A 25778-nucleotide genomic window follows, 5' to 3' on the forward strand; every position below is an offset into this window, starting at 1 on the left:
TATGTGTGTATATATAAAGCCAGAAAGTACACATGCACACATATTCTCAGGAAGGGTCAGGGATAAAGCTAGATGTTTCTGTATAATACCATGTATTACAGATATCTTATATATTTTTTATAGATTTATGTATTTATTTTTAGAGGGTGGGGGAGCACATGTGCACCCATGCATGAGCAGGGGGAGGTGCAATGACTAGTTCCAAGAATGGAGCAACAAATGCACAAGATGAGGCAAGAACATCTGGTCATAAGAGAAAGAAAGGAAGTTAACAAAGACTACTGGGATCATGTACAGAAGACAAAGGCACCAACGTGACAAGGTTCTCACAGAAGACAAGGACACTGCTACACTACTTCTATTCACATTGTACTGGGAAGTTATAGCCAGTACAAAAAAAAGCAAGAAAAAGAAATGAGAAGATAAAGATTGGATCAGAAGAAATAAACCTGTCATTATTTGCATATGACGTGACTGTGTATGAAGAAAATCCAAAAGCTCTCCAGATAAACTATTAAAATTAATTTAGCAGGGGCACTGGATATAAGGCCAACATAAAAAATTAGTTTTATGTCTATATGTCAGCAACAAATAGAAAATAAAACATACAAAATTACTTAAAAAAGCATTAGAAACATCAACTAGAAGAAAAACACTGAGAGGTTTAGAATAGGTTCCTACTGACACAAGAGAACAATATGAATATGAATTGTAATGAGAGAAACACAAATGTGTTTAAATTCATAATGATATTTAAAAAATTCTCACTGGTGAACTTTAAAAAATGATAGGGAACCAACTATTTCAAAAACATAAATACAGAGAAACAATTTAGCCTTTGTACCAACTACATCCCAGGTCATCAAATCATCTATAAGCAAACATTTAACAGAAGCATTCCATCTAATGAGAGAATTTATCACCTGCAATCCCCAATGAAATAACAGAATTGGGCAATGATCAATGACTGCTAATATTACAAAAAGAGAGAACCCACACATTGTGTCTTGTGATGAATGTACACAAAACTACCTATGACGTATTTTTGCTAAAAAAATTGAACCTCTATTTGAAAGCCTCTAAATTTAACTATTGATTTCTGGAAATACAGATCACAGAGAAACACACTAAATGACATTATGGAAATGTAAGCAGCAAAAATGAGATTGTGGAAGACTCCACTAAGAACCTAGCTTTTTCCAGGAACTAATTAAAAGGAAAAAAAGTGAGAGAAAATCTATAGATTAACAGATATTTAACACAAAAATTCCAACATATGGATGTTGATTTTGATCTTGATTCCAACAATCTACACAACACTTAATAGATATTGGGAGAATTACTATTAATTTTTAATGTGTGCTAACTGGATTGTGGCTATACACGTGTGTGTCTGTGTATTAGAGTTCTCATGTTTCACGGATGTGTCTCAAAGTATTTTCAGATGAGAGAAACTGAGAAACAGACTAAACTAAAGAGAGCTGATGGGTTACCAGAGGGAAGTGGGTGGGGGAATGGGTGAAACAGGAGATGGGGATTAAGGAGTGCACTTGTTGTGATGAGCACCAGGTGATACAGGGAAGTGGTGAATCACTATAGTATACACCTGAAACTAGTATTACATTGTATGTTAACTAACTGGAATTTAAATAAAATTACTTAAAAAAATAAAACTAAAAAAAAGTAACTTGTCTGGCATTTGTTCTAACATAATCCAGCATGGGGAGATATATACGAAATAAAGATTGCTATGTTTTAATAATTATTGAAGCTGAGTGATGGGTACATGAGGATTCATTTACTATTCTATTTTTGTATGTTTGGAAATTTCCATAATAAGTAAACAAAAAAAATGCTGTGGAACGGTGTCTTAATGTATGTCACTTTCCTACACAAAATCCATCAAGGGTTCCCTTCTGATGACCCAAATGAGAACATCTGCTAGACTCAACCCTCAACTTTCCCATCCAGTGTTCTATATTCTAATCTCAAACACTGTAACATTTCCCATCTAATCTTTGCTTTATTATTTCCAGCTGGAATACATCCCCTCTCTCATTTCAGCCTTCTCAATTTTTATCTATCCTTTAATGTTTATCTCAGATAACAGAACCTGAGACTAAAAGAGGACTTAAATTTAGATGTAACTAATTTAATGGCTTTTGAACAATTTTATAAGTTAAAGTTTAGAAGTCTGAATTTTGAAGTTTGCTTTTCTTCAAGCAAAATATCTTCTACAACCGTAAAACATAAAAGAGGCAATAAGCATTGCTGTTTTTGATGTAGGGCAGTCTAGAGTCCTATCAAGCTTCTATCTCTGAACAAAGAATGACAACCACCAGTATCAATTTCAATCTTCCAAAGATACTTTTAGAATAGACAAAACAAAAAACTTATACTGACCTCATCAGAGATTATAAAGACCCAAGCTAAGAAGAACAAAGTTTGAGACCAATAATGTCTAATTAATCTGTGATTGAAACTAAGGAATAGGTTTGAAGAGGCTGAAGTATGGAACAAACTCAACATTTCACTGAAGACATATAGCCTAACTCAAGTATAACTAAACTTTCTCTTTTGATCTAATCACTGTATAAACAAATATAAGTGTAAAGCTAAATAATTTTTGTTGATTATCAGAAATCCCTACTTATCTAAATTATAAATATTAAATCACATTTGGATGGATCTTACACAACACTTGAAAATGGTCAATCTTATTTAAAGCATTTATGATGACCTTTAATCAGAAGATCATGGTTAACATTTTTCTGCATGTATATGTGCAGTTTGCATTCATAAACTTCTTGGACATGAGAAATGGTGTTCTAGTTGTTGTTTTTCACTATCACACAAGCATGGTTACTGGCAAATATTAGGCACTCAAATGTTTGTTGAATTAATCAACAAATGAGCAAAAACTATTTGTATTCCTGGATTCTAATTTTTAATTTAAAAAGAAAAAACCTGAATGAGATACCCAGAAACAATGTTGAGTATATTTGCTAAATAGATAGCTTCAAAGTAAAAACTTAAAAGAAATTTTCTTTTAAACTACAAAAAGGGCAGTGGCTTTATAATGCCTGTAAAAATAAAGGCAAAATGGCTGCATAATGACTCAGGTAATAATTTTTCCAAAAGGCCACAAGAAATTCCCCAATGTTTTTTTCTTTTTTTAAAGTACGTCTTTTTTTTTTAATTTTTTTTTTTTTAAGATTTTATTTATTTGCGAGAGAGACAATGAGAGAGAGACAGAGAGCATGAGAGGGAGGAGGGTCAGAGGGAGAAGCAGACTCCCCGCCGAGCAGGGAGCCCGATGCGGGACTCGATCCCGGGACTCCAGGATCATGACCTGAGCTGAAGGCAGTTGCTCAACCAACTGAGCCACCCAGGTGCCCCCCAATGTTTTAATGTAAATTATTACTGTCAGCAATCTCTGGACACTGCTGTTGCAAGACTTTGGTTTTGAAAGCTGCAAACCACCAAAATTCTTAAAATATATTTACTAGTCAAAGACACCAAAAAATAAAAGATTTTTAATATGACAATGGATTGCCTAAATCACATACTAAATTGCTCTATACAGGGAGATTTCACAATCCAGGAGCCATAGCCATGTTGTTGGAAGTAGGATTTCAGCAAAGTTTTAGCTTCTTGATAGGATCCAGACATACACTAGAGAAAGAAAAAAAATTGAATTACAGGATATAGGCAGAATTTGGCTTATGAAAAGTAAGTAACCCTAATGATGCTTTAGTTTGACATTTTAAAATTTAATGAAAATAGTTTTGAATTCCTATTTTTCTCATTATTTTTTTTTTTTTAAGCGTTGGCAGCAAGGACTTCCTCTTTTTGCCAGTCTGAAGTTTTTTTTTTTTTTAAAGATTTTATTTATTTATTTGAGAGAGAGAGTGAGAGAAAGAGCACAAGAGGGGGGAGCGGGAGAGGGAGAAGCAGACTCCCTGCTGAGCAGGGAGCCCGATGCGGGACTCGATCCCGGGACTCCAGGATCATGACCTGAGCCGAAGGCAGTCGCTTAACCAACTGAGCCACCCAGGCGCCCTCTCATTATTTTTGAACCTAAACATTTTTCTTGCCAACACTCCTTAAAGACAACTTTTTTTTTGTTTTTACATTTTTTATTAAAATAATCATACTCATTACAGAAAACTTGAAAAGTAGAGAAAATATAAAGAAAATAAAATCTGCCTATAATCCCCAAACAACAGATAACCATCATTTTGGTTTATTTCATTTTTTAATAAATGAACATACAGATGAACTTCTTAAAAAGCTTTACTGAATGGTTAAGCGACTGCCTTCGGCTCAGGTCATGATCCGGAAGTCCCGGGATTGAGTCCCACATCGGGCTCCCTGCTCAGCTGGGGGTCTGCTTCTCCCTCTGACCCTCTTCCCTCTCATGCTGACTCTCATTCTCTCTCTCAAATAAATAAATAAAATCTTTTAAAAAAATGAAGCTTTACTGAAGTATAATTACATACCATAAATGCACTCACTGCAAGTATACAGTTTAATGATTTTTAGTAAATTTATAAAAGGTATGCAACCATCCCACAAATTGTAAAACAATTCCATCACCTGCAAAAAAGCTCCACTGTGTCCATCTGCAGTCCAATCTGTATTCCCAGCTCCAGCCAACCACGAATCTATCTACTTTGTCTTTAGAGTTCTACTTTTTCTAGAAATTTCATAAAACTCAAGGAACACCATATGAACTCTTTTGTGTCAGGCTTCTTTTGGTTAGCATAATGCTTTCAGATTCATTCATGTTGTTTCATGTATTTGTAGTTTGATCTATTTTATTGCTGATTAGTATTCCATCATATGGATTTATGACATTGTTTAAGGATTCACCAACCGATGAACAACTGAATGTTTCCAGTTTGGGGCTATTAAGAATGCTGCTGCTGTAAACATTTATGTACAAGTCTTGTGTGGATATAAGTTTTTGTTCCTCCTGGACAGATACCAGTGAAAGTGCTGGGTCACACGGTAACTATATGATTACCTTTGCAAGAGACTGCCAAACTGTTTTCCAAAGAGACTGTACTATTTTACATTCTCATCGGCAGTACAAGTCTCCAGTTTCTCTGCAACATCTAGTATAGTGTTTTGGATTTTAGTGTTTGTGCATATGGTCAACACCTAATGCCTGATGAGGCTGAGCATCTTTTATATGTGTATTAGCCATTTGAATATATTCTTTGCTACTTTTAAAAACGGTTGTTTGCCCTCTCAATACTGAGTTGTAAGAGTTCATTATATATTATTACAGCTCCAAGACCTTTATCAGATGTATGATTAGTCAGTTTTTTCTTCCAGTCTATGACTTGGATTTTCATTTTCTTAATGATGACTTTTGAAAAGCAAGTTTTAAATTATGGAGTCCAAATGATCAATTTTTTTCTTTTACAGATTGTGCTTCTGGCATCACATCTAAGAAACTGTTTCCTAACCTAGGAATATAAATACTTGGACATTTTCTTCTAAGTTTTATAGTTTTAGCTCTCTTAGATATATGATCTATTTTAAGTTTTTTTTGTATGACTCATGAGTCTAATTTTTTTTTGTCCACAGATATCCAACAGTTCCAGCACCATTTATTAAAAAGACTATTTTTTCTCCCATTAAGTTACCTTGGCACCTTTATACAAAATGAGTTGACCATAAGTGTGTGGGTTTACTTCTGACTTCTGTTCCATTGATTTATAGGTCTATCATTACATCAATACATTGTCTTGACTACTGTGACTTTATGATAAATTTTGAAACTATGTAGGGTAAATCTACCTTTTAAAAAATTGTTCTGGTTCTTTTATATCCTTTGGATTTACTTGTCAATTTTGATCAGAATCAGCTCGTCAATTTCCACACAAAAGCTTGCTGGGATTCTAATGAGTTTGCTTTGAATCCACAGATTAATTTGGAAAGTGACAGCCTAACAATATTTAATTTTCCAACCCATGAATTGGTACATCTCTCCATTTATTTAGGTCTTCAATTACTCTCAGCAACGTTTCATCATTTTCAGTGTATAGATCTTGTACTTATTTTGTTAGATTCATTGCTAAGCATTTTTTATGCTATTCTGGAGAAAACAGTTTTCCCAATTTTAATTCTGGAGTGTTCATTCCATATATATACACACACACACACACACACAATTTATTTTTCTATATTGTCCTTATAACGTGTACTAAATTCACATATGATACAGTTGTTTGTTTTTGGTAGAATCCACAGGATATTCTACATACAAGATTACATTATTTAGAAACAAGAACAGTTTTTCTGTTCTTTTCAGTGTCGATGCCTTTTTTCTTGACTTGAACTTGCTAGGACCTACAGAACAATGTTGAATAGAAATGATGAGAGCAGACATTCTTGTTTTCTTCCCTAATCTTGTGGGGGGAAGGGGCAAGAGTATTCTTTCACCATTAAGCATGATGTCAATGGTAGGTTTTTCATTTGAGGAAATTTACTTCTCTTTCTTATTATTTTTAATCACGAATAGCTGTTGGATTTTGTAAAATACATTTTGTACATCTTTTGAGGTAATTATGTGGGTTTTGAACTTGAATCTAGTCATATAATGGTAATACATTCAATAATTTTTCTGATGTTAAATCAACCTTGCATTCCTGAAACAAACCTCCTTTGTCATGGTGTATAATCCTTTTCATGGGTTGCTGGATTTATTTTGCCAGTATCTTAAGAATTTTGCATGTATACTCCTGAGAGATAACAGTTCGTAGTCTTCATTTTTTTTGTGATGTTTTAATCCTGTTTTGGTATCAGGGTTATAGTGACCTCATAAAAGTTGGCAGTAAACTTTTTAAAAACTTCCATTTTATGGAAGAGTTTTTTTGTAGGATTTGTATTTTTTTGCATATATGTTTGCTAGAATTCACCAGTAAAGCTATATCTGCACTCTGCTTTCCTTTAGGAAAAGAATTTTTTTTTTTTAGTTTTGATTTTAATTCCACTTAACATACAGTGTTATATTAGTTTCAGATATACAATATAGCAATTCAACAATTCCATACATCACTTGGTGCTCATCAAAACAAGGGCAATCCTTATTCCTCATCATCTATTTAACCCATACCCTCCACCCCCTCTGGTAACCACCAGTTTGTTCTCTATAATTAAGAGTCTGTTTCTTGGTTTGTCTCTTCTTTAGGAAAAGACTTTTAATTAATAATTCAATTACTTTAGTTCAATTTGGATATTCTCTTTATTTTTTTTATGCTACCATGCAACAGAACTTTTATTAACATTTTGAACAGCTACTGAGAAAACCAGTGATTCAGCTATTACTGAAACTAGTAATTTCTAAACTTAAATTGGGGCAAATGGCTATAGTGCAGAGCAATGCCATCATTGGGCACTTTGAATTCAAGACTGAAGAATTAACAGCCACCCCTCACATGGAGAACCAGGTGGAGAGTTGACGCTTTCTGAATGTCATGTTTTATAATTTAGATCTTTCTAGGAATGTGTTCATTTAACTTGTCTAATTTTTTGACAAAAGCTTGTTCATATTGGGTGCCTGGGTGGCTCAGTCAGTTAGCATCTGCCTTTGGCTCAGGTCATGATCCCAGGGTCCTGGGATGGAACCCCGCGTTGGGCTCCCTGCTCTGCAGGAAGCCTGCTTCTCCCTCTCCCACTACCCCTGCTTGTGTTCCCTTTCTGTCTCTCTCTGTCAAATAAATAAAATCTTTAAAAAAAAGTTGTTTATAATATTCCAATTATCTTAGCTCTTTGGGGTCTGCAGTGATGACCCTTCTTTCATTCCAAATTTTGATCACTTGTATGTTATCTCTTACTATTTTATGTTAGCCTAAAGGATTATCAATGATTTTTTTTCAACGAATCAACTTTTGATTTCATTGATTTTTCTCTTTTCTAGTTCACTGATTTCTATACTTTATATTACTCTCTCCTTTTGTTTTAATTTGCTCTTCTTCTAACATCTCAAGGTGGAAGCTCAAATAACTGATTTTACATTTCTCTTCCTAATGTAAGTGATTAAAGCTGTAAATTTCTAACCACTCCACCAATTTCAATATGTTGTATTTTCATTCTGTTGAAGATATTTTTTAATTTGCTTATAATTTCTTGGCTCACAGGTTATTCAGAAGTTAAGTTGTTTAATTCTCAAATGGCTAACTTCGCAGATCTCATTCCACTGTTGATTTCTTTTTTTTTTTAATTTTTATTTATTTGAGAGAGAGAGAATAAGAGAGAGCATGTGAGTGGGGGAGGGTCAGAGGGAGGAGACGACCCCCTGCTGAGCAGGGAGCCCGATGCGGGACTCGATCCCGGGACTCCAGGATCATGACCTGAGCCGAAGGCAGTCGCTTAACCAACTGAGCCACCCAGGCGCCCTCCAATTTTCTTAATGCATGTATCTAAGAGTGGAATTCCTGGGTTACATGCGAACTCCATATTTAACTCTACACCCCCAATGTGGGGCTCAAACTCACAACCCCAAGATCAAGAATCACATGTTCTTCCAACTGAGCCAGCCAGGCACCTCTCTATATTTAACTTGTTGAGGAACTATTAAATTGTTTCCCAAAGAAGCTGCATCATTTTACATTCCTACCAGCAATGTGTGATGGTTCGGATTTCTTTACATCATTGACAACACTTAATATCTTTTTTTACTATTGATATATCCTAGTATGTGTAAAGTAGTAAATCACTATGGTTATTTGTATTTCCCTGATGATTAACGATGTCAGACATCTTTTCATATTCTTCTTGGCCATTTGTTTATTTTCTTTATAAAAATATCTATTCAAATTCTTAGGTCACTTTAAAAACTGGGTCATGTATCTTTCTATTACTGAGTTGCAACAGTTTTTATATGTTCTGGATACAAGTCCCTTATCAGATGTGTGATTTACAAATATTTCCTCCTTGTATGTAACTTGCCTTTTCATTTTCTTAATTTTTGAAATGCAAAAGTTGTTACTGTAATAAAGTCTAAAATACTAAATTTTTCTCTTATGGATCGTATTTTTGGTATCGGATCTAAGAAACCTTTCTCTAACTTAAGAATACACATATTTTCTTCTATGTTTTCTCCTGAGAGTTTTTTAGTTTTAATTCTTATATAGGTCTATCATCCATTTTGAGTTAATTTTTTTTTTTTAATTTTATTTATTTGATAGAGAGAGACACAGCGAGAGAGGGAACACAAGCAGGGGGAGTGGGAGAGGGAGAAGCAGGCTTCCCGTGGAGCAGGGAGCCCGATGTGGGGCTCGATCCCAGGACCCTGGGACCATGACCTGAGCCGAAGGCAGACGCTTAACGACTGAGCCACCCAGGTGCCCCCATTTTGAGTTAATTTTTGTACATGGCATGAGGTAAAGGTCCTAGTTTATTCTTTTCCATGTGGATATCAAGTTGTCCCAAGACTACTTGTTGAAAAAACTTTTTTTTTTCCACTTAAGTATCTTGGTACTCTTGTGAAAAATCAATTGTCCATAAATGTTAGGATTTCTTTACTATCAATTATATCCTATTGAGCTAAATGTTTATCCTTATGCCAGTTTTACCGTGTCTTGATTACTCTGGTTCTGTGGTAAGCTTTGAAATCAGAAGTGTGAATTGTCCAACTATATTCTTATTCAAGACTGTTCTGGCTATTTTAGGTTGGCCTCCATTCTTGCTAAAGAGAAATCAACCTTTAGATGTACTGCTCTATGATTAATAACATTTCTTTCCTTCACTGTTTTCAAGATTTTCTCTTTGTCTTGGTCTTAAGCAGTTTCAATAGGACATATGTAGGTATGGATCTTTTTAAATAATATATTTATTTAAATTCCATTATGATTAATATACAGTGTTATATTAGTTTTGGTATGCAATATAATGATTCAATAATCAATACATTACTCAGTGCTCATCACAGCAAATGTGCTCTTAATGCCCTTCACCTATTTCACCCATTCCCCCACCCACCTCTCCTCTGGCAACCACCAGTTTGTACTCCATATTTAAGTTTCTTAAATTCCACATATGAGTGAAATCATATGGTATTTGTCTTTCTCTGGCTAATGGATGGATCTAGCAGGTATGGATCTTTTCAAAAATTTTTTTTCTTGGGAATTTGTGGAGTTTCTTGAATCTGTTAATGTTTTTCATCCAGTTGGGGGACTTTTTCAGTATTCTTCATATTTTTTTCCTGTTTTTCTCTCTCCTTTCCATCTGAGATTCCTAATACACATCTGTTGGTGTGCTTAATATTGTTCCACAAATCTTTGAGGCTCTGCTTATTTTTCTTCAATCTGTTTTCATTCTTTGTCTTTAAAAAATAATTTCTATTGATCTTCAAAGTTCATTGATTTTTATCTGCCATCTCAAATGTGCTGTTGTGCCCATCTAAAGAATTTTTCACTTATTGTTTCAATTCTAGAATTATTTTTTTGTAGTTTGTTTCTCTATTGAGATGGCTATTTTTTTTCATTTTGTTTATTATTGGAGTATAATTAACATAGTGTTCAATTAGTTTCAGGTGTACAATATAATGATTCAACATTTCTATACATTATTCAGTGCTCCTCACAGTAAGTGTGCTCTTAATTTCCTTTATCTATTTCAACCTCCCTCCCCCACCTACCTCCCCTCTGGCAACCACCAATTTGTTCTCTGTGTGTAAAAGTCTGTTTTTTTGTCAGTTTTTTCTCTTTGTTCATTTGCTTTGTTTCTTGAATTCCACAAAGGAGTGAAATCATATGGCATTTGTCTTTCTCTGATTTATTTCATTTAGCATTATACCCTGTAGGCCTATCCAAGTTGTTGCAGATGGCAAGATTTCATTCTCTTTTATGACTAATATTCCATATTTCAATCTTCTTTATCCATTCAGCAATTAATGGACACTTGAATTGCTTCCATATCTTCACTACTGTAAATAATGCTGCAATAAACAGGTGCATAAATCTTTCTGAATTAGTGTTTTTGTTTTCTTCAGGTAAATGTCCAGTAGTGGGATTACTAGGTCATCTGGCAATTCTATTTTTAATTTTTTTTTTTTTGAAGATTTTATTTATTTATTTGAGAGAGAGAATGAGATAGAGCATGAGAGGGGGGAGGGTCAGAGGGAGAAGCAGACGCCCTGCCGAGCAGGGAGCCCGATGCGGGACTCGATCCCGGGACTCCAGAATCATGACCTGAGCCGAAGGCAGTTGCTTAACCGACTGAGCCACCCAGGCGCCCCTCTATTTTTAATTTTTTGAGGAACTTCCATACTGCTTTCTGCAGTGGCTGCACCCATGTGTATTCCCGCCAACTGTGTATGAGGGTTCCTTTTTCTCCACACCCCGATATTTTTTTATGTGATGTTAATCACCATACATTACATCATTAGTTTTGGATGTAGTGTTCCATGATTCATTGTTTGCGTATAACACCCAGTGCTCCATTCAGTACATGCCCTCTTTAATACCCATCACCAGTCTAACCCATCCCCCCACCCCCCTCCCCTCTAGAACCCTCAGTTTGTTTCTCAGAGTCCATAGTCTCTCATAGTTCGTCTCCCCTTCCGATTTGCCCCCCTTCATTTTTCCCTTCCTACTATCTTCTTTTTTTTTTTTTTAACATATAATGTATTATTTGTTTCAGAGGTACAGGTCTGTGTTGATACACTGTTATATTTTCCTTTAATTCTCTGAACATATTTATAATAGCTGCTTTGAAGTCTTAGCTATATTTAACATTTGGACCCACTTAGAACCAGTTTCTATTGACTATTACTTTTTCCTGACTATATGTTTCACCTTCTTGTTTTTTACATCTCCCATCTTTTTTGGTTAAAAATTAAACTTTTTATTGAAAATAGAGCTACTATATGATCCAGCAATTGCACTACTGGGTATTTACCCCAAAGATACAAAAGTAGGGATCCGAAAGGGTACGTGCACCCCAATGTTTATAGCAGCAATGTCCACAATAGCCAAACTGTGGAAAGAGCCAAGATGTCCATCGACAGATGAATGGATAAAGAAGATGTGGTGTATATATACAATGGAATATTATGCAGCCATCAAAAGGAATGAGATCTTGCCATTTGCAACGACGTGGATGGAACTGGAGGGTATTATGTTGAGTGAAATAAGTCAAACAGAGAAAGACATGTATCATATGATCTCACTGATACGAGGAATTCTTAATTGCAGGAAACAAACTGAGGGTTGCTGGAGTGGGGGGTGGGGTGGGAGGGATGGGGTGACTGGGTGATAGACACTGGGGAGGGTATGTGCTCTGGTAAGCGCTGTGAATTGTGCAAGACTGTTGAATCTCAGATCTGTACCTCTGAAACAAATAATGCAATATATGTTAAAAAAAAAAAAAAAGAAGAAGGTAGCGGGAGGGGAAGAATGAAGGGGGGGAAATCGGAGGGGTAGACGAACCATGAGAGACGATGGACTCTGAGAAACAAACTGAGGGTTCTCGAGGGGAGGGGGGTGGGAGGATGGGTTAGCCTGGTGGTGGGTATTGAGGAGGGCACATTCTGCATGGAGCACTGGGTGTTATGCACAAACAATGAATCATGGAACACTTCATCTAAAACTAATGATGTAATGTATGGGGATTAACATAAGAATAAAAAAAATTAAACTTTTTAGACAATATATTATAGAAATTCTGGACATGGTTTTATTTTTTCTGAAGTTTTTTTATTTTTTAAATTTAGCTTGCTTAAATTGTGAAATCTGTTTTCTCCATGGTATGCAGCTGCTATTGTCCCTTCCCAGGTTTTTTATTCTTATTTTTATTTTTTAGCCTGGTCTCCTAATGGTTACCCTATTATCTGCTTCGCTTAATGATAAATGATTTCAGCAGACACTGTTCAAACACCTTAAACCTATAAGGCATCTACCTTCTCATCAATTTGTGTGTGTGTGGGGGGGGGGGGTTGTGTACATAGTCCCTCCACCCTATCCATGGTTTTGCTTTCCCTGGTTCCAATTACCCATTGTCAACCACAGTCTGGAAGAAGATGATCCTCCTTCTGATATATCAGGAGGTCAACAGTAGCCTCACGCTACGTCACAATGCCTACATCATTCACCTCACTTCATCTCATCAAATAAGCATTTTATCATTTACTATCATCACAAGAAAAAGAAAGGTGAGTATAGTACAAGATATTCTGAGAAAGAGACCATATAACTTTTATTACAATACACTGTTGTAATTGTTCTATTTAAATTATTGTTGTTAATCTCTTGTGCCTAATTTATAAATAACACTTTATCATAGATATGTACATATAAGAAAACAACAGTATATATAGGATTCAGTATTACCTGTGGTTTCAGGCATCCGCTGGGGTTCTTGGTAGTATCCCCCACGGATAAGGAGGGACTATTGGATTTAATGTTGCAGCCAGTTCTCTTTTACAGTTTCACTCTTTATTGGGTTCTCTAGGGTCTTCCCTGCACAAGTGTAGGTTCTCATTCAGCCAAGGATATATGGAGAATTTATCTTAGCCCTTCCATGGCTCTTTCATTTTTAAAATCTACCTAAGTAAGTTACTAGTTGGTCCATCACTTGTCCCAACCAGGACTGCAATCTTGGGTCAGCAAAATTATTGATTTTCCCTGTTTGTTGCATACTAGGTTTGGCACTTTTAGGTGACAAAGCTTCAAATTTTTACCCTCTGCCCCAAATAAAGTCCACCCTCAAGCAGCAAATCTACTTCCAGTGACATCCTCACGCTAGTAAAAACTATAGTTCTTGCCACTTAAACTAGCAGAAAGGAGGGAGAAAGAATAGGGTCTTGGGTGAAGGCACCATAAACTCCTGTTGTTCTTATCCAGAGCTCAAGAAGTTTTTCAATAATACATACTTCTGTCTTCAATTTCTAGAGTTGTGAAAGGTGGTTTTTTTGACAATTTTGTCGTTTTTATACTTGCTTTTTTATAAATATGATCTACAACTTCATACCACCAAAACCAGAAATTGCCTAGATAAGCTTTTATACTTAAAAATGTGTGTGCATACCCACAAATCTGTAGTTAAGATACTGTTGAAATTAAGAGACTTTCATACAATACTAGATTACGGACTGAAACTGAATTTAGGTTATCAGAAACAATTTGTATTTAATAACTTGATGTCTTGGGTATGTCACACTACGATAACATGGTTTATGTCAGACAATACCAAATGAAAAAAAGCAGATTAAAAAATACATTCAGTATGGTAATATTTTAAAATATATGCATACTCAAATATACATATATATGCAAGACACATGACGAGAAAATGAAATAACATGCTTACAGGTTTAAAAGTACCGTAATTTGAATAGTAGGAAGGATTACAAGTACTATTTTTCCTCTGTATTTAAAAAAAATTGCCAAATTCTCTATATATGCATTATGTTTGTAATACTAAAAAAAAATAAATATTTTTAAGGAGAGAAAAAGGCTATATATATATATATATATACACACATCACCTACTTAATCAGGCCCAAGTCACATGCTGAAATTAAAGCAGTTTCACAACTTTAAAACAGGAAAATTTACATGGATATCTTAATGTATTATTTTAGAATACTTCTAAAGTTACCATGGTTAATATATACAGAAAAAATTTTATTACCATTTTGTTTTTCTGGATATGAAAGGTTTTGATCAAATATCGTCAAAATAAGTGGCACCATACTAAGGTGGCTACTTTAAGTGGCAGCATCATTTACATATTCAATTTCTGGCATTTTCATTTAAAAATTAATTCTACCAGTACATGGCAATACCTTATATTCAATAACTATTTCAAGCAACTTCTCCTATGTCTCATTATCATAAAATTACATTTTTGTTGTCTTAAATTTTATTTCTATGATCAATTTCATTCCTTTAAGGACTTACCTTTGCTGCATGGTATGTACTAGCTTCAAGTAAATCTCCTTTCTTAGCTTCTTTGGCAAGCAGGTTAAATCGACTTAACATTGCAGCTTTACAAAGCCGGCTTGCCATTGACACACCACTTTTAAATGGGGAACTAAAGTAGAAAGGAATGAAACATCCACTAATCATTATTCAAGGATTTATGTTGACAATTGTAGAGATTAAAGTCAACAATCTACAAATACTTTTCTCATTCATATACAATGAAGATAGTGAAAGATTTTTACACAAAAATTGTTCTGAATATTTACTTTCTGAAGCTAATTAACCTACAGCTTAAATTATTACAGTGTTGCATTAAAAATTAAAGAAGATGGATACTGGAACATTTTATTGTTTGAAGCAAAATTAATCTACGTTGATACAAATTGAAACAGTGGTTGTACCAGAACTGACTGGAAAAAGGCACAGAAAGATCTTCTGGAATGATGAAAATGTCCTGCATTTTAATGGGGTGATGGTTATACAGGTGTATACATTTATCAAAAGGCATGAAACTATATAGTACATTTCACTGCATGTAAATTTTAACTCACTAAAAAAAATATATATACACCCCTCCTCATGACCTTCCTATAATCTATGTATATGTATGTGCATGCATATATTTTTCTGTTTCTAATAAAAGTGGGTCCATAGACCATGAAATTTTTTGCTATAACTCTCTTCATTGTATCTTATTAGGTGTTCTTGTATTTACAAAAATTGCCCAAATCCTTTATTTCTCCCTGTCTCCATACTCTTTATAATGTGACTTTTCACATTCTCCTCTCAGTAACTGTGGTTGATTTCCCCTCCCTCTGAATTTGGGCTAGTTTTGTGACTTATTTTGGTGAATGAATAGAGGATGTGTCAGTTCTGAGCCTGGGCCTCATAGGTTTGTGTTCATTCTCTAGGGAATCATTCCTCTACCAAATGAGCCAGCTGGGACTAGTCTACAAGAGGGTGAGAAAAGACATGGACCAGAGCCTTGTCATTCCTCTAAGACCAGACAGGTTGAATTTCAGTTAATCTAGAGTTAACCCCAGATGAATGAGGGAGCCCAACAAAATCCAGCTCAGTTGACCCTAAAAACTTGTGGACAGTAATAAATGGTTATTTTAAGTTACTAAGTTTTGAGGTCGTTTTATATACAGAAATAGTTAACATATGCTCCTGTGTATGAAACCTATTGATATCTTTATTAATATTTTCACCATGATACCTTTTGTTGTAGTTTTCCCAATGATTCTCCTGGTATAATATGATACCATATGCAAAGAATAGTAATTTTACCTCCTCCAGTATTTCATAATCTCTCATTTCTTTCTCTTGTCCAAATGCTTTAAGTAAAATATTAACAGCAAGAGTAAACAACTGTGTCTTGTTCTGGATGTTATCATCAATCATGATGATACTTCTGACTAATAAACACACATTTTATCCTTAACAAACATATCAAACTATTGCTTTTTTATTATCTTTATCTAGAATAGCTGAAGAGATGTATTATATGCCTTCTTGGGATTTAGAGAGATGAACATGTGGTATCCCTAGATCATTTAATGACTATTTTAATAAGAATTTGTAATCTGGTATTTCTATTATGTTATTACTATCCTCACTCCTACAAAAAATACCAATTGATATTGTTGTATAAAATATGTATTTTTTTAATGTACTGTTAAATTTTGCTTAATACTTTATTTAGCTATTTTGCCTGGATATAAAAGAAAGTTTCATCTGTAACTTCTGTGGAAGGAGGCAGCAATCTTCTATTAGATTTAATAGCAGTGATACACCTGCTCCATAAAAGGATTTTAATGTTTTCCATCTTCTTAGATAGCACTGGAAAGTTCTGCTATTTAAAGGTTTAAAAATTCCTCTGAACCACCTCAGAATGGTGCTTTCTTTGAGAATAGTTAGGGCACCTTCCTGATAACTTTCTTATGAAAATAACTGTTTAGGTTTTTCCCTCTTCTGTACCAGTTATAGAAATAATTTTTCCTAGAAATGTATGCATTTCACAAGGATTTAAAAAATATTTACATGGTTGAGCAAATAAGTTACGATTCTTTTAATCTATTACTGTTAATTACTCCCTTTTATTAAATATGAGATTCGCTAGTGACATTTTCCCATAGAATCAGATTTTTATTACTTCTTTTTGTTATTTAGCTCTTTAAATTACATTTCCAGTTTTTCTGATTTCTTCATTCTGCTTAATTTATTTCCATTATCTCTTGATATAAGCATCTGAAGTACTGGCTTTTCCATTCAGCTTTGCTTTAGCTGTATATCCTACGAGTTCTGATATGTAATGCTTTCAATATCCTTGTTTTCTAAATATTCTGCAGTTTCATTTTATATTTCCTCTTTGAGCCAAAAGTTAGAGGACTTTTTTCCCCAATGAAAGAAATTCCTAGTATACTGATTTTGTTATTTAGAGATTTACTGTATCACAATCAGAAAATGCTCTCTATATGGCTTCTAACTTTAATTTAAATTCAAGTTAGTTAACATATACTGTATTATTAGTTTCAGGGTAGAGTTTAGTGATTCCTCAGTTGCATATAACACCCAGTGCTCATTACATCAAGTGCCTGCCTTAATGCCCATCACTCAGTTTCCCCATCCCCCACCCACCTCCCCTCCGGCCACCCTCAGTTTGTTTCCTAGTTAAGAGTCTCTTATGGTTTGCCTATTTTTATCTTATTTTTCCTTCTCTTCCTCTGTGCTCTCTGTTTTGTTTCTTAAAATTCCACACGAGTGAAATCATATGGTATTTGTCTTTCTCTGACTTATTTCACTTAGCACAATATACTCTAGTTCCATCCACGTTGTTGCAAATGGTAAGATTTCATTCTGTTTGATAGCTGAGTAATATTCCCATACACACACACACACACACACACCCCATCTTTATCCATTCATCTGTTGATAGACATCTGGGCTTTTTCCACATTTTGGCTATTGTTGACATTGCTGCTATAAACTTTGGGGTGCAGGTGCCCCTTCAAATCACTATTTTTGTGTCCTTTGGATAAATACCTAGTAGCACAATGCTGGGTCATAGGATAGCTCTATTTTTCATTTTTTGAGGAACCTCCATCCTGTTTTCCAGAGTGGCTGCACCAGTGTGCATTCCTACCAACAGTGTAAGAGGGTTCCCCTTTCTCCCTATCCTCACCAACATCCACTGTTTCCAGGGTATTATGTTTGAGCCATTCTGACCAGGGTGAGGTGGTATATCTCATTGTGGTTTTGATTTGTATTTCCCTGATGATGAGTGGTGGTGAGCATTTTTTCATGTGTCTGTTAGCCTTTTGTAGGTCTTCTTTGGAGAAATGTCTGTGCATGTCTTCTGCCCATTTCTTGACTGGAGTTTTTGGTTTTTGGGTGTTGAATTTGGTAAGTTCTTTATAGATTTTGGATAGTAGCCCTTGATCTGTCATTTGCAAATATCTTCTCCCATTTCATAGGTTGCCTTTTAGTTTTATTGATTGTTTCCTTTGCTGTGCAGAAGCTTTTTATCTTGATGAAATCCTAATAGTTCACTTTTGCTTTTGTTTCCCTCACCTCTGGAGGCTGTCTAGTAGAAATTTGCTGAGGCTGAGGTCAAAGAGGTTGCTGCCGGTGTTCTCCTCCAGGATTTTGATGGATTCCTGTTTCACATTTAGGGCTTTCATCTATTTTGAATTTATTTTTGTGTATGGTGTAAGAAAGTGGTCCAGTTTCATTCTTCTGCATGTTTTCCCAACACCATTTGTGAAGAGACTGTCTTTTTTCCTTTGGATATTCTTTCCTGCTTTGTTAAAGATTAGCTAGCTGACTATAGAGTTGAGGGTCCACTTCTGGGTTCTCACGTTGCTTCTAACTTAGAATTTGAAATTTTCTCTGTGGCCTAACGTAGGATCAGTTTTTTTTCAATATTCTATAGGTTCTTCAAAAGTAGGTGTATTTTATATATTTACACTGCAGAGTTTTGTGTAAGTTAATCAAATCTACATTTTCGTTATTTAAAATCACTATATCCTTGCGTATTGTTTTGTCTACTTGATCATGAACTGAAAGGTCAATTACTGTCTCAACCAGTAGTGGATTTCTATTTTTCCTCCTCTTCTGTAACTTCTGCTTTATGAATGTTGATACTATATTATTTGTGCATAGAATCCCTAACTGTTCTTTCTTCCTTGTGAATTATACATAATAATAATAAAGAGTCTTCTGCCTTATGTAATGCTATGGAGCTGAACTACACCTTGTCTAATATTTAGATCACATCTGCTCTCTTCATTTGTAATCACCTGGCAAGCATTTAGCTATAATAAATTAGCTAAGCTCATTTTATACGAATTTTAGCTTTGTTATGCTCGTATTTTATCTGCTTTCAGTAAAAGACTTTTTCATGTCTTTTCAAAGACTTGTTTTGTTTGTATGTGTATAATTTGTCCATTATTAACAGCTGATTGAAGGCAAGATTAGTGTAATTCACATTAGTTGAAGTAATCAATAGTATGCCTGAGGTCATACCAAGGAACATTTGTATGTGGTCTTAATTTAAACCCATCTTTCACAAAGAAAGCAGTTTAAGCATTTAAATTTTTAACATTATTCATTACCTCATTATAAATGTACGGTCACGCTAAAAGAACAGTTTTAGTTTCACCTGATAATCAATGGCAGGGATATTATAAAGAAATGTCTAAAACGCATAGCATATTATGGTTACTGGCAAGGGCTTTGGAAATAAAATGTCCAGATAAGAATCCCAGCTGTGTTACTTACTATTTGGGTGACTTTAAGCAAGATATTAAACCTAGCTTGAATCAGTTCATCTGTAAAAGAGCAACAACCTAATCTATAGGGTTATTATAAGAATGCAGTATAACATAGTACATATTTTAACACATGTCAAAAATACAGGTTCTTAGCTTTAGATCCAGAAATTCGGATTCAGTAAGAGAAAATGTATTTTTAAAACAAATACATTATATGATTCTAGTGTTAATTAAAATCACGAAATGATACTTAGAAAAATATAGGTTCTGGAGACTGATTTTGAATACTGGCTCCATTCAACTTAATTAACTCCAGTAAGTTATAGAACTTCTCCAGGTCTGTCTTCTCATCAGAAACAAAATGTGTGTTTTTTTAAAATTAGTACAATGCCTACAAAGTAGTCACACTCAGTGATAACTATAATTGTTCAGAATTCAAAAAACTGCACCTAAAAAAGAATGATTTTAAAAGTTCTATTAAAATGCATTTTTGCTTAGTATTTTTAAGGGTTTTGTTTTTATTATAGTATAGATGGAGCTAGATTTACTGTGAAGCTTAACCTTCTGGGCCCCTTACACTTGCACAGGACCCTTCTAAATACAGCTGACCCTTAAAAAACACAGGTTTAAACTGCACAGGCCCATTTATATGCAGATTTTTTTCTGATACAGTATTGTAAACGTATTTTCTCTTAAGATTTTTTTTTTTTAGTTTTTATTTAAATTCCAGTTAGTCAGTATTAGTTTCAGGTGTACAATTTAGTGATCCCACACTTATATACAACACCCATTGCTTACCACAAGTGTCCTGCTTAAATACGTGATTTTAAAAGAAATTAGTAATGCTAACCTTTCAGTGATCTTTCCACTTAGGCCATCCACAATCTCCAAAGAAATGTCCCCCTGTGCCCAATTCAGACTCAGGGATTTATATTCCAAGTTTGTTTGAAGTGGATATGCAGAAGGTACTAAACTAACATGAGGTCTGTTGACCAAGTAAAACATTGGAAGTTTTGAAGTGAGTGCATCATCAACACGTTGCTTTACAGCAATTTCTAAACCTCTAGTATCACTGCAATTCCCATCACCTAGAAAGTAAAAACAAAACACTCAGAAGTTCAATATCAAAAGACTAGACAAAAAAAAAAGGAAACAGTCTAAAGTCTTTTTATCTTTTTCTTGCAACCTTTCCTTTCCTACTTCTCAGCAGCTACTTCTATATTTTTTTTACCAGAACCAGGACAAGGTAACAATGGTCATAATTTCCATTTAAAAAGGAATCTACAGAAAATAACAAATTGACATTCCAGTGAATAAAAGTGAAGAGCCAGAACTGACCCAGAAAAAAAATATAGTACTTTTTACAGGGTTCTGCCAGAGAGAATTAGCTTATCCTGTCTTGATTTTTCAGATTACAGCATGAAACCAGCAAATAATACAGGAGATAAATGTGGCTGAGAGATGGCTGGTGAGATTAAGTTATTTTTCCACATCTAAGGGCCACAAATTGTAACTATTCCAGTACCACAATGTTCCAGTTTCACAACACAAAATAATTTAAATAATGACCATTTCTGGTTACAATGTGGGCTAATACCAAAACCTTTGAGTTTTCAGTTAAAATAATTGTTGAAAGAATGCTCAAAAAGATGTAATATCATTAGTATAGTATAAAATAGTGGGCTCATCAAACTTAAAACAGAAGTTAGACAAGTCATTCCTATTTAAAAATTAGTAATTCAAAAGTAGATCTCTTTTCTCCTTAAAGCGTCAGAAGTTCTCACAAAGAGAAATTTTATACCACTAGACATTACATCACAAAGTTTTGTTTCCATACATTGGAACTGTTGAGATGGCTATTGGTCTTACACTCATTATGACTATTTGGAAACTAGAAAACGATGTAAAAAGAACACGAATTGCTGTTGACACCTTTTTTCTAAGCACTCCTTTGTGTGTGTGTGTGTGTTTTTTTTAATCCCAGTATAGTTAACATACAGTGTTAGTTTCAGGTATATAATATACAGATTCAACAATTCTATATATTACTTGGCACTCATCAAGATGTGTACTCTTAATCCCCATCATGTATTTCACCCAGCCCCCCACCTACAACCCTTCCTCTGTCTGTTCTCTATAGTTAAGAGTCTATTTTCCAGTTTATTTTTTTTTTCCTTGCTTGTTTCTGAAATTCTTTATGAGTGAAATCATAGGGTATTTGTCTTTCTCTGACTTATTTCACTTAGCATTATACCCTCTAAATCCATCCATGCTGTTGCAAATGGCAAGATTTCATTCTTTTTCATGGCTGAGTAATAATCCATTGTATGTATATACCACATCTTTTTTATTCATCAATAGACAGTAAGTATTCCATTGAACATTCCAAATTAAGAAGTAATGACAAATGAAGACTAGTTAAAAATATGCTTGGGCACAAAAAAAAAAAAAAAAGATATGCTGGGGCACAAACATTTGGGAAGAAATAAGGTCTGTGGAATAGTCACTGTATCTATAATGAACAGAAGACATGGATTCAAAAGAAAATGTTAACATATTATTACTGTTCTATAGACTAAATGCGTCCCCATAAAATATGTTAAAATCTAATTCCCAATATAATAGTAGGCCTTTGTGAGGCACCCTTGTAAAAGAGGCTCTCATCCCTGCTACAGTATCAGGACACAGTGAGAAAACAGGCATCTATGAATCAGGAGATGGGCCCTCACCAGACATTGAATCTGCTAACACCTTGATCCTGGAATTTCCAGACTCCAGAACTGTGAAAAACATATGTTTGTTGTTTAAGACACCCAGTCTGTGGAATTTCTGTTGTAGTAGCCCAAACAGACTAAGACATACTATAATGAAATAATGCCATTGTTTGTGCCTAACATACCAAGACACATGTGGAAAAAAAAAAACCCTGAAAGTCAAATTCCATTTAAGATTCCTTACATACCAAATTTTTTCACCTAAATGTATGGTGATTAACATAACATAATAAAATACAATTTAAAAAAAGGTGGTATAAAAGCAATAATGTAATAGAAAAAAGTATATTAATATTAGAAATTTTACTTTTCCTCTTTATATGTGTATGCTTTAACTATTAACTAAACCTGAAGTATGGTTTTGTTCATATCTTGAGGCTAAAAATTCTTCCTGGAAAAATACAGCTCTAAAATTACAGCATATTATAGGGCAAGCTTGATTTATCTCAGGTCATCTAAAATAACATGAAACTCAAAGGTGAAGTAAAAAGTTAAATCTATAATAACAAAAGCAGGGCGCCTGAGTGGCTCAGTCGTTAAGTGTCTGTCTTCGGCTCAGGTCATGATCCCAGGGTCCTGGGATCAAACCCGCATCAGGCTCCCTGCTTGGCAGGAAGCCTGCTTCTCCCTCTCCCATTCCCCCCTGCTTGTGTTCCCTCTCTCACTGTGTCTCTGTCAAATAAATAAACAAAATCCTTAAAAAAAAAAAAAAATAACAAAAGCAAAGAAACACATCGACAACAATACAATAATAGTGGGGGACTTTAACACCCCCCCTCACTGAAATGGACAGATCATCTAAGCAAAAGATCAACAAGGAAATAAAGACTTTAAATGACACACCGGACCAAATGGACTTCACAGATATATTCAGAACATTCCATCCCAAAGCAACAGAATACACATTCTTCTCTAGTGTCCATGGAACATTCTCCAGAATAGATCACATCCTAGGTCACAAATCAGGTCTCAACTGGTACCAAAAGATTGGTACCAAAAGATTCCCTGCCTATTTTCAGACCACAATGCTTTCAAACTAGAACTGAATCACAAGAGGAAAGTCGGAAAGAACTCAAATACATGGAGGCTAAAGAGCATCCTACTAAAGAATGAATGGGTCAGCCAGGAAATTAAAGATTAAAAAAATTCATGGAAACAAATGAAAATGAAAACACAACTGTTCAAAATCTTTGGGATACAGCAAAGGCAGTCCTAAGAATAAAGTATATAGCAATACAAGCCTTTCTCAAGAAACAAGAAAGGTTTCAAATACACAACCTAACCCTACACCTAAAGGAGCTGGAGAAAGAATAGCAAATAAAGCCTAAACCCAGCAAGAGAAGAGAAATAATAAAGATCAGAGCAGAAATCAATGAAATAGAAGCCAAAAGAACAGTAGAACAGATCAACGAAACTAGGAGCTGGTTCTTTGAAAGAATTAACAAAATTGATAAATCCCTGGCCAGACTTATCACAAAGAAAAATGACCCCTATCAACAAAATCATGAATGAAAGAGGAGAGATCACAACCAACACCAAAGAAATACAAACAATTATAAGAACATATTATGAGCAACTCTATGCCAGCAAATTAGATAATCTGGAAGAAATGGATGCATTCCTAGAGATGTATCAACTACCAAAACCGAACCAGGAAGAAATAGAAAACCTGAACAGACCTATAACTACTTAGGAAATTGAAGCAGTCATCAAAAATCTCCCAATAAGGAAAAGCCCAGGGCCAGATGGCTTCCCAGGGGAATTCTACCAAACATTTAAAGAAGAATTAATACCTATTCTGAAACTGTTACCAAAAAATAGAAATGGAAGGAAAACCACCAAACTTGTTTTATGAGGCCACATTACCTGGATCCCCAAACCAAAGACCCCATCAAAAAGGAGAATTACAGACCAATATCCTTGATGAACATGGATGCAAAAATTCTCACCAAAATACTAGTCAATAGGATACAACAGTACATTAAAAGGATTATTCACCACGACCAAGTGGGATTTACCCCTGGGCTGCAAGGTTGGTTCAACATCCACAAATCAATCAACGTGACACAATACCTTAATAAAAGAAAGAACAAGAACCATATGATCCTCTCAACAGATGCAGAGAAAGCATATGACAAAGTACAGCATCCTTTCTTGATCAAAACTCTTCAGAGTATAGGGATAGAGGGCACATACCTCAATATCATAAAAGCCATCTATGAAAAACCCACAGTAAATATCATTCTCAATGGGGAAAAACTGAGAGCTTTCCCCCTAAGGTCAGGAACATGGCAGAGATGTCCACTATCACCACTGCTATTCAGCATAGTATTAGAAGTCCTAGCCACAGCAATCAGACAACAAAAAGAAATCAAAGGCATCCAAATTGGCAAAGAAGTCAAACTCTCACTCTTTGCAGATGATATGATACTTTATGTGGAAAACCCAAAAGACTCCACTCCAAAACTGCCAGAACTCATTCAGGAATTCAGTAAAGTGGCAGGATATAAAATCAATGCACAGAAATCAGTGGCATTCCTATACACCAACAACAAGACAGAAGAGAAATTAAGGAGTCGATCCCATTTACAATTGCACCCAAAACCATAAGATACCTAGGAATAAATTTAACCAAAGAGGCAAAGAATCTGTACTCCGAAAACTATAAAATACTCATGAAAGAAATTGAGGAAGACACAAAGAAATGGAAAAACATTCCATGCTCATGGTTTGGAAGTATAAATATTGTGAAGATGTCAGTGCTACCTAGAGCAATCTACACATTCAATGCAATCCCCATCAAAATACCATCCACTTTTTTCAAAGAAATGAAATAAATAATCCTAAAATTTCTATGGAACCAGAAAAGACCCCGAATAGCCAGAAGAATGTTGAAAAAGAAAAGCAAAGCTGGCAGCATCACAATTCCAGACCTCAAGCTCTATTACAAAGCTGTCATCATCAAGACAGTATGGTACTGGTACAAAAACAGACACATAGATCAATGGAGCACAATAGAGAGCCCAGAAATGGACCCTCAACTCTATGGTCAACTCATCTTCGACAAAGCAGGAAAGAATGTCCAATGGATAAAAGACAGTCTCTTCAACAAATGGTGCTGGGAAAACTGGACAGCCACATGCAGAAGAATGAAACTGGACCATTTCCTTACACCACACACAAAAATAAACTCAAATGGTTGAAAGACCTCAATGTGAGACAGGAGTCCATCAAAATCCTAGAGGAGAACACAGGCAGCAACCTCTTCGACCTCAGCCGCAGCAACT

The 25778-nt window shown here is 34.9% G+C and overlaps 1 protein-coding gene across 1 annotated transcript in view; it reads right to left on the reverse strand.

The window, feature by feature from the left end:
* Nucleotides 1–3421: 3421 nt before the first annotated feature.
* The window catches only part of ADAD1 (adenosine deaminase domain containing 1), a 49966-nt gene continuing 27609 nt past the window's right edge, over nucleotides 3422–25778 (reverse strand). Inside the window, exons 9-11 of the mRNA XM_035023132.1 lie at nucleotides 20568–20805; nucleotides 14919–15051; nucleotides 3422–3675 (exon numbers count right to left, since the gene is read on the reverse strand). Of these exons, the coding sequence (XP_034879023.1) occupies nucleotides 3562–3675; nucleotides 14919–15051; nucleotides 20568–20805 (485 nt within the window). The 3' untranslated portion in view covers nucleotides 3422–3561. The remainder of the gene's footprint in view (nucleotides 3676–14918; nucleotides 15052–20567; nucleotides 20806–25778) is intronic.

Source organism: Mirounga leonina, unplaced genomic scaffold (assembly GCF_011800145.1).
Source record: "Mirounga leonina isolate KUSES-001 unplaced genomic scaffold, KU_Mleo_1.0 Mir_176, whole genome shotgun sequence".
Classification (NCBI taxonomy): domain Eukaryota; kingdom Metazoa; phylum Chordata; class Mammalia; order Carnivora; family Phocidae; genus Mirounga; species Mirounga leonina.